A 10,274-nucleotide genomic window follows, 5' to 3' on the forward strand; every position below is an offset into this window, starting at 1 on the left:
ACAGGTCCAACAGTGAGAGTTGTCACACAGCGGAAATTTGTCAACTGCCCTATGTGAGATACAGTCATATGTAGAAAAATGCATAACAATGTATTTTATGATCTAATATTTAAGGAACCGTCTGCCTTAATTAATAGAATGTTTTCTGTGGGGTGAGGGAGTTCTCCAAAGTCTGAAAAAATAACCTCTAATCATGTCATCAGTGTTATTGTGGCTTGGTCTTGGAGACTTATTTTTAGCACAAAGCCTGTGTTACAAACTGGGGGGGGGGGGGTTGAAAAACATGGTAATTTGCCAGGCAGGGAGTGTGTAATGAAGCCATGGATGTATAATAATAACTAGATACCAGATCCCAAGATAATGCCTATTTATTCCACTGGCGTTGCTCACCTGGTGCATGTGCCTAAAAAAGTTTCTAACTTTCAGGGTTACTTTCAGGCCTACTGAAGGAGCACAGTGGTGTTTCTCTTGCTGGCCCATCCACAAGTTCCTGCTCAGTTTATAGACTTTACATTGCAATGACTTTACATTGCAATGAATCACAGGTTTTTAAGTTGCTTTTTTCCTTTTCCTTTTCCAGGAAAGTTTTACAAATATGAAACAACCTTGGCATAAAAAAAAATTAGAATAGAAAGATTCATAATTGATCCCGTTTGCCATTTGGGGTGTCAACTAGGGGTCGATCAATATTGGTTTTTCAAGACCAAATATTGATCATTAGTAGTTAAGGAGACTGATAACTGATATTTGGAATCTATATGCATTTACAATAAAATTAAAAATCTTTCTGTCAATATTTAGAATTTGAAATATAACAAAAACTCTGTTAAAATGCCTTTAGCAAATGTTTAATCCAAACTGAAACTTTCAATAGCAAATACAGCAAGTTCTCGCCAAATATTTTTATAAAGTTAAGTGAAAATTTAAATAAAAAATACATAAATAAATAAAAATAGCTCCCTGAGGTTTTACATAGTAAAAGATCCTCCAGTAATGACTGCTTCTGAGGGAATAGACAACTCATGAAGAGCTCAAATATATATATATATATAATATATTATATATTTGACCTGTTAATTCTGTGAATAGGCAGAGAAACAAAAAAGAAAACAATGACTTATTCATAGTTGTCTGTTCATTTCCCTGAATTATAACAAAACACTTATTCACTGATGATGAGGGTAAGCCTGTTTGCATCCTAGATATCATTCTTCTTAATTGCGCCTTCATAAAGAACGATTGTTTTTTTAAATGGGTGCATTTTTTTTCAGCCTCAGTGATGAGTCTCTCTGCAATGTCATTTGCCATGTTGAACATGACGCCCTGTAAATTCAGATGGATTTTGATTGGCTGTCAGTTTTTTTATCGTTCATCAAATTGCTCTGAAAGTGATCCCAATGATATCATTCATCCTGTCTTTGTCATTACAGTTGTGTAGACTCTACCATCCACTTGAGTTAGACTTGACTTACAAGTCCTCCAATTTTACAGAAGTGGAATACAAAATCACTGAAGTGCACCTTTAAACATTATCTCTCTTTCCGTAAACTCTCTTGGCTTTTCACACAAAATGACTACGCATTTAAAAATATATATATTTACAGTCCAAAAATCAAATTTGTCTCACTGTGTTGTTTTTACAAAGATAAAGTTTCACTGACATGTTCGTCTTATCTATAATAGATAGTATCTGAAAAAAACAATTTACAAACTTTTCATTTTTTCACACATACCCAGTCATTAAGTGAGATGTTTTTCTGAGCGACACAGAATAATTGACTTATTTTTCTCTGTATTTGTCATGACAGCAGGGCCCTGTGACTCCACAAAGACACCGCAGGCTTAAGCATCAGCATCAGCAAACTAATTGGACTACAGATGCTTTTAGAAAGACAATGGTCCTGAGGGTCTGCTGGAGGACACAGAGATTATCCTTCGGCCACAGGAAAAAAGTTAATGTGTAGACTAGACAATGGAGACTCAGCTGATCCCATGGTAATTTTAACCAAAACACACAGAGCAGGTGTTTTCCATTAGCTGTAAAATGAGAAAGCTGCTTTGGCGTTACTGATTGGGGTGTAGCCAGAAGGCCATTAATGCTTGAACCCACTGAGGACAGGGCAGCAGCACTCTGTAATTCAGCAGTCCATTTTCATGCATGCAAAGTTCAAGTACAGACAATTTTGCACCTGTAAGGTGTTCATTTGTTGGGCATGAGAGGACTGACAGAAAGTCTTGGCCTTGTCAGACTTGGACCGAGGCTGTCAGGGCCTGAGGCATATTTTAGCTGGGTAAGAGCTTATATTGCATACAGAGTTTGGGGACAGGTAGGCTTGAATTACAATAAAACTATACTCAAACTTTCTATTACTGTTTTTTAGGCTCTTCAGACCAGAAGAAACAAGTTTCAAGTTGATATTGAAAACCTGATGTTTAATTACAAATGCAGTAGGCACCGACAACACTTATTTAGTGTCCTTCACCTCCTGCATTTGTTGTTGATGCTCCAGGACACTGTGTAGATTTACACTTGTTAAATGCATTGTATCTTTTCAAAATATAATTCAGTTTTTGCAGGAAATGTACGCAAATAAACTTACAACATTGACAAAATACTGCATTTCGCATACATCTCTTTGTGCAACACAAGCATGTGGTTAGGTTTTGAAATAAGCATCATAATTTGGCTCAACATTCATATGGGAAGTGAACAGCAGTCTCCGGTGTGAAATCCAGGTTGTGTTGGACTGATCCAACCCTTCGCCCAGTAGGGCTTTTACAGGTCCTTATATTACGTCGTTACTGGCAGAATTTTAAACTTACGACATCTAGGCATATTATACCACAGTGAAAGGTGGCTTATGTCATATGTGTCCAATCCTAGAATCCTAGAAATGTCCTAAAATCTGAGAAATGGCCTAAAATACTAGAAACATCCTAAAATCCTACATACATCCTGAAATCCTAGAAAGGTCCTACAATCCTCAAACTGTCCTAAAATCCTAAAATTGTTAAATATCCCAGCTCTACCATTTTTTTAAAATCCTTCCTTTGTATCACCATGCAGTAGCAAAATATGTACACAAACGCAAAACTTGCAATACAAAAACAGTCAGTGGTCTTGGCGGGGAGCCATGGCATGCCAGCCTCTAACACACCCAACAATAATATAGTAATTCTAATCCAGCCGTGCCACAGCTGCACTACACCCTCTAATTATGAAAATTATCATTTTTTTCTGTTCAATATTGAATTGCCCTTTAAATCTGACCTGAATGTAAACAAACAGCTTATTCGTGACATGTTTTGCAGATCAGGGTCCTTTGTGTATTTTTTTGTGCTTCCTCTAAAAACAAACATTACGATGTCATATGTTCAGTTTTGATTCAAGTTTTGTGGTTGAAAATTGGTAATCTATCTAAATCATCAATTGTAAATGTCAGGTTTTGTTGTCAGGCTTTGAATAGAGAAGCGGTGGCTCCTTGCCAGACTCATTATTTTGCACCGGCGTTCAACAATCATACAGGGAGAAATCTATCATGCAACGCAGCCCCGAGAAGAGCTGCATTTTAAGTAAGGAGTTTGACTGACTGGAAGAGCTGCTATATTTGCTCTTATAATGCTATCATTATCTATCTTTCTATAAATACATGAAAAAAAAACAACTGAACACAACAAGGCTGACACACCAAACCTCTCAGGGTCTTGGAGGCAGAAAAGGGCTCACCAAAACTGTAATTTATAACACTTGATCAAAAAATTATTAAAAATCCCATATTGATGATAAAACCCTCTATCCACAGGTGGAATTTCCATTTAAAGTACATAACAGCCGCTGTGTCTACATGAAGGGGATGGGAGTATTATTACATTAAATGCAATACCAATGCCTTTCTAATCAGTTTTGGCAGCAGCAATGATTATTTGTTGAGTTTATTCTGATGCATGAGCCACATTACTGAAAACCAAAAATGTGATTACTATTTATGCAAGGAGAGATATCCAATTACACTGAAATCTCTTGGCAAATATTACGTCTTCCAGGATTTCACCTCTGCCAGCAAAGAGGCTTCTTGGGATAATTGAGTCGTGAGTTTTTGTCTGGAAATGTGAATATTAGCTTATGTAGTCCTAATCAATCTCTATCAAAACAAAGAAATGTTTGGTGGCCGCTAGAACAATGCAGTCCTGGATGTTACATCGTTTTTCTTCTAACAGGATTGTATTGTTTGTTGTAAGGTCGACCACAGACAGGAAAATAAGAGGTGAATTACTGAAAATGCATATTTGCATATCAAAAGGTAGTAGTGGTGCAGGTGGAGCCAGGTATCCATCCCATGTTCTCTCCTCTTTCTGTGCTTTGAGTGTCACCGTGCCAGAGGGAAGCAAAAATTTAATCTCCTGTCCTGCACAAAGGGGGGGCTGTTTCACAATACTCTGGCATCCTTTGATTCACTAATCATTAATTTCACCTCATCACTGCCATGGTTTGCTTGCTCTTTTGTTTTGCCAGGATTATTTGCTCTAAAGTCCCTTTTGGTGCTCCTAAAAATATCCATAAATCCCGAAAATGTCTGTCTGTGTTCTTTTGTCATAAACAATCATTCATGGCAAGGGTTGTCACAGGCTGTGGGCTGCGTTCTCATACAGTACGTGCCCTGGTTATCTGTCTCCCCTTTTTCTCTGCCTCCACAAAAGTCCTTGGCTTCACCCTCCCTAATGTGTCAGCTGTGCTCTAAGGACACAGAGCGATGCAGACAGGACAAGAAGAGGCAGCTTGTGCCCTGTGAACTTGCCTGTTGATGTTCTCTGCCGACCTATCACTGAGTGATCTATTAATCACCCCTCCCTGTCTCCCCCTGCCCTTTTTGCTTTGTCTCTGCAGCTCGGGTGTGTGACAACGCGATGCTGCGCTGTCAGAACGGTGGCACTTGCCACCACCATCAGCGGTGCCATTGTTCCCCCGGCTTCACGGGCGTCCTGTGCGAGAGAGTTCGCTGCCAGGGCCCCGGGGAGTGTGATGACCAATTGTCTGGACGGGCCTCCTTCCATCATCCCCCCATCACCCGCCAACTCGCTCTTACCCTTGTAGTGCTCCCGCTATTGATTGTTTCCCTTTGCTGAGAGACCTGAACGGCCTCCCAACCCCTCAACCAAAACCCTAAGACCACATATGTTGAGACTCTCAACCTTAAGGACATAAAGGACGTGTGGACAATGTGCTCAGCATACAATATAAGCAACTCTTTTGTATATCCAAGGCCACAGTGGTGGGTGATGGTGTTATAGGTGCAACAGTTGCTGCACTGATCTGTTATACTGAGATGGATTTATGAAATGCTTGGTGAAGTCACTGCTGTCTGATAGTGTCAAAGAGGAAGCAGCTGCTTTGTGATTAAGTCATACTTCATTAAAAAGGCAGACTGAAGACTCAGATAGAGCTACCCACACTCTGAGAGAAAACTGTACAAAACTAGACACATGATTTCTAAGTATCATCTGAAGTTATTAAAAAATAATTATGTGGACGGGGACATCTTAAAACATCTCGCCTCACTGCCTCCTTCCTTCCTTCCTTGCTTCTCTCCTTTCCTCACTTTTCCCCTTTCCCCGCTTCTCCTCCCTGTGCTTTGGTGACTCTGGTGATTTTACTTTGCTGAAGGGTGTCTGTTGTTTTTGCCAAAATGCTGCACATGTATTATTATCAAGCCCCTCTACAAGTCTTTTTTTTGTTTTTTTCAGAGGCTTTGTAGTCATGCTGGAGCTCACCTGTACCGGGGAGAGGAAAAAAAAGTTGTAACATACTGTAACTGTATTTAATTTTTGTATAAAACAGATATTTTCATGACTACGCAAAACAAAAAAAGATGTATTACTTGTTTTCTATTGCTGCCTACCCTGTCCTAGATGTGGACTATGAGTGCGCAAAGAGTTTTGGTTGTATTATTTCTTTGCTTGTGTGGCACGTGGTTCTCCTTCATTTGAGAGCTGCTGTCGAAACTATGTTTACATACACACTTACACAATACACTTCCACCAAAGGGAAAAAGAAAAGCACGTCTCTGTCTTGTTGTTGAACAGTAGTTATTTCGTTAAGTAGTAACATGACATTTGAGACAACATGTGTAGAGTGTATAATTTGTAGTTAAGCCAATGACAATAGCTGAATGTCATTTTGAAGGATTTTTGAAAGCGATCAATGCAAATTGTTCATCTAATCACTGAAGCGACAGTTGCTGGTAGCAATATATCAATCAACAAATTAATTCCTCTACAGCTGTTTCCATCTAATGTGTTGTAACCAATAGGCCTGCAGCGGTATGTAATATTTCATACCTTAGTACTTTCCTGAAATTTCGCTGGGGTATATGATATACGACAGTATAATTGTGCAGCACTAACACGTCCCACCCCAACAACGCGTGTGCTATTTACTCTTAGCCTTTCAGACTAATAGATACATGACACTCAAAAGAAAGCTACAAAATGCTCAGAAAAGTAATATTATCACATCTATTTGATTACTAAACAGAGCAATATAACTGTACACCTTTTGAACTCAACTTCCTCTTAGTTACAGAAGTCCTCATTCAAACTAAACAGAAACAACATAAAGCTTACCCAAACCATCTTGCTAGTGATCTAATTAGTAAGTCAACTGTTCCAACAATCACCAGCTCCTGTTTGGTCGAAATAAATCCTTAATACACCAATTTAGAAGCAAAAAACATGCCATTATTACCCACGGTCTTTCTCTGCTAATACTGGCCGCCAGCTGTTTACAGTCCTGCAACTTATCTATTGTTGCCCCTTGAAAGTTGGAGGCTTGAATCATCAGTCGGAGATCTTAAGTCCACTGAGTCAAGCTGTCATTTTTTCTGTGCAGTGTACTTCTGGGGACATTTTTGTCCCTAGAGTAAGTGCTCTTGACTTTCAGGATACTCTTTGCAGCTGCAGACATGCAGGCAGCATCATGGAGGGAGAAAGGGTGTAAGCTGAAGAAGTGAATTTACAGCACAAAGCAAGTAAATACGATACAGTCTTTCTCTTTTGTTTGATATCTAGTGTCAGTAAAAAATGATGCACATTTGCGATCCGTCATTAGCGCAGTTAGCTTGTTTAGTATGTTGCATGAATGCAGCTGTCACACTGAATGTCCCATGGAGCCTGTTTAAACTTTAAAACTTTTTATGTAAAACAAAATGAACCATCAAATATTCATATTGAACAGCCAAATCCAATTCGAATGACATAATTCTGAGGTGGGCTCTAAACTTTTCTCTCCACCACTAGATGTAGTGGTGTCTTTCAGCTCAACTGGCTGTTTTCCACCTGTAGAGACTGGAGACTGAGCTCTGATGGTGTGTGCTATGCACCACATACAATAAGTTTAGTAGAAAGAGAGACACCTGTATTTATGACTATGAAGTAATGAATAACATACCTTTGGGATTTCTAAATATCCTGGTATAACGTAACACCGTGATACCGCCCAAGCCTGGTTACCACCCTTAGGGTCAAGAAACATGTGAAAATCAGCAGAATCTCGAGCCAAAATCCCATCTGCTTTATGTAAATTTAACAAGAAGACTTGGAGGGGAGAAAAAGGAGATTGCACGGCTGTCGCAGAGGTTGTCCAGCTCAAGTCTGTAATCAAATATAATCCTCAAATCAAATGGAAAGAGGGAAAGGTTTTCTGAGCTGGTACGGTTGAAAGCCTGCATCCTGCTGTGGGAGCCTCCGAGAAGCGACACATTCAGGAAATGAGCTTTAATTCATGGAGGGTCAATGAATAGAAATGAAGTCACATCCCACTGGGTGACATACTGAGTACTGAGACCAATTTCATTTGAGAGATTAATTTTCTTACCAGGGTTGTCATGAAACACCTAATTGCGTTAGAATCCTACTGTAAGTGCCTCTCATTAAATGACACTGTCGATTAAAAGAGAAGCGAATGCCTTTTTTGACAGAGACTCCTGCTTTGGAAAGCACATTTTGGAAACATGGCAGGGGTACTCGAAATGGGTTGAAACTCTCTGTGAAATAACCAGAGAGGGATAGATATTAGTTATTTAGTAGAGCAATAATTACATTTGTAGAAGAAAAAAAGAAAAGCTCATGGTCAGTGTGAATATGCTGGAGAAAAACAAGAAGCATATTGACAATTAATTTAAATTAGAGAATAAATCAGCAACATCCTTGAAGAATTTACCACTTGCTAAATTTTTTCCCAAGACAGGGATTGCTCAGTCGTGGGCTAGCAACCGTAACTAGGCACAGCAGATCTGTCAAGCTTTTTTAATAATCCACATGTTTAAGTGGGGAGCATTAGGCTGAATTAAAGGTCCACTGTGTAGGATTTAGGGGCATCTGTTAACAGAAATGGAATATAATATTCATACCTATGTTTACATAAGTGAGCTGTTAATATCATGGATGTATTAAGAGATGTAAACACTGTTAAAGGCAGGACCCTGTTCATTCCTATGAAAGTTGCTCTTTTGCTGAATGAAGCAAAATTAATTGAATTACTGTGTAAAAAATTTGGGGGATGATTGACGCTGCTTCTGCATCACTAGGCTCAAAACGCAGTTGAGACTCCCGGCAAACGTGAGTAGATTTTGGTTGTTGGTCATAATTTAGACAGTCTAAATGTGAAAATATTCAAACACTATTTAGTTGTACATGTTTTCCAATATAATGTTATGATGATCATTTTGAGAATTTATCAGCATTTAGGTAAAAGTCATGTGAAAAATTTTGCAGGGAGGTCCAGTTGTGGTTGCAGCAGCCATGTACAAGGTGCAAAAAGTGTATCTTCATTAATAGATATTCTATAGGTTTATCCTTATCCCTATCCTGTATCAAACAACTTTTTGGTTCACGGTTTTGCTAGTTTATCCAAAAGGTGCAGAGATTAACCATCGTGAGCCGATAAGAACAAGCATCATGCAGACAACACACTGTGTGACACACAATGTAAGGCACTGTCTCCAGGTGAAATACCAAGTTTTTTTGGGAGTCCCAGCTGGAGGAAGCATTTTCATCCAAGTCAAGAAGCTCAGGTTAGCTACAGCCAATGAAATCACCAGCAACTGTTGTCACTGCAGGTGTAAACAGAAAGGCAACTGCCAGCTAGAAATAGGAAGCGAATTTCAGAATGGTGAAAGAATGGCCTGTCTTACTCTGCTTCTGATTGACTTACCCTAACATTTTTACCTGACCCTTATCAACCCCATGCGTCTTGCCTACAACTAACCAATCCAACCAATGAAGGCAAGGAGTACTAGCCACTCACAGGAAGACTTGGGCAGGTCATTCTTCTGCTGTTTGCAAATTTGCAAACAGGAAAGCCTGTTTATGCACCTGAAATCAAGGACCTGGAAATTGTTTCAAAATTGAGAACAGAAAGATTATTAAGGGGACCAACAGTTACCTAAAGGGGATTTGGGCTTAGTGAAAGGTCATTTGCCCTTTAAACTTGCAGATATAGTTAAAACTGACAAACAACTATGCTCTTATCCCAAATACAGTAACAACATCTTATACTAAATCAAGCATTACAATTATATCGCCTTCTGTGACTTAATAGTTTTGTTCAAGGCTCCTGTCTCTGAACTGGCACTGCAAAATGTGAAGTGGCACTCTTGGGAGAGTTTGTGGTGACAGTTGGAGGAAACAAAGCTTTAGAGCAGCATTTAAGGGCGAAAGCGTGTGTGTGTGTGTGTGTGTGAGAGAGAGAGAGAGAGAGAGAGAGAGAGAGAGAGAGAGAGAGCGAGAGAGAGAGAAAGACAATTACCTTTATGACATGTTAGTGCAATAAAAATGGTGTTTTATGACACTTGCTCCTGCCTTCGGGCTGTATTTTGCTATTAGCACAGAAAAGTTTTAAGGTTAAATCCAAGTCTCTTCCACTTAAATGCAGATTATGGCACAAAAGGTTGATGAACAACTTGACTGGGACCATTGCTCTGCCTCTGGAGACAGTACAACACACTGACAGTCTTAGCCACGGAGGGAAAATGGGCGCCATAGATCCTCCACATGGGCCTGCTTACTGCTGGAGTATTATGGGCTTGGAAATATTTAAAGCAACTTTCTCTACCCCAGATTTACAGACAGAAAAAGATGTGGAATCTCCACCTTGTTACTGAACATATGCATGTATACACTTTCTAATACTATCATACATAGCTGAACAGAAAATGCTGACATTTAACACTATTGCAGTGAAACATTTTATGATAATGATTTTTTTGGTACAATGCTGG

General features: G+C 39.3%; 1 protein-coding gene across 3 annotated transcripts in view; it reads left to right on the top strand.

Moving 5' to 3' along the window:
* The window catches only part of LOC121951725 (netrin-G1-like), a 79,561-nt gene extending 73,822 nt beyond the window's left edge, over positions 1 to 5,739 (top strand). For all 3 annotated transcript variants that reach the window (XM_042498176.1, XM_042498175.1, XM_042498177.1), the window contains one exon: positions 4,886 to 5,739. In XM_042498176.1, coding sequence (XP_042354110.1) covers positions 4,886 to 5,124 — 239 coding nt within the window. In that variant the 3' untranslated portion in view covers positions 5,125 to 5,739. The remainder of the gene's footprint in view (positions 1 to 4,885) is intronic.
* Positions 5,740 to 10,274: the final 4,535 nt, after the last annotated feature.

Source organism: Plectropomus leopardus, chromosome 12 (assembly GCF_008729295.1).
Source record: "Plectropomus leopardus isolate mb chromosome 12, YSFRI_Pleo_2.0, whole genome shotgun sequence".
Classification (NCBI taxonomy): domain Eukaryota; kingdom Metazoa; phylum Chordata; class Actinopteri; order Perciformes; family Serranidae; genus Plectropomus; species Plectropomus leopardus.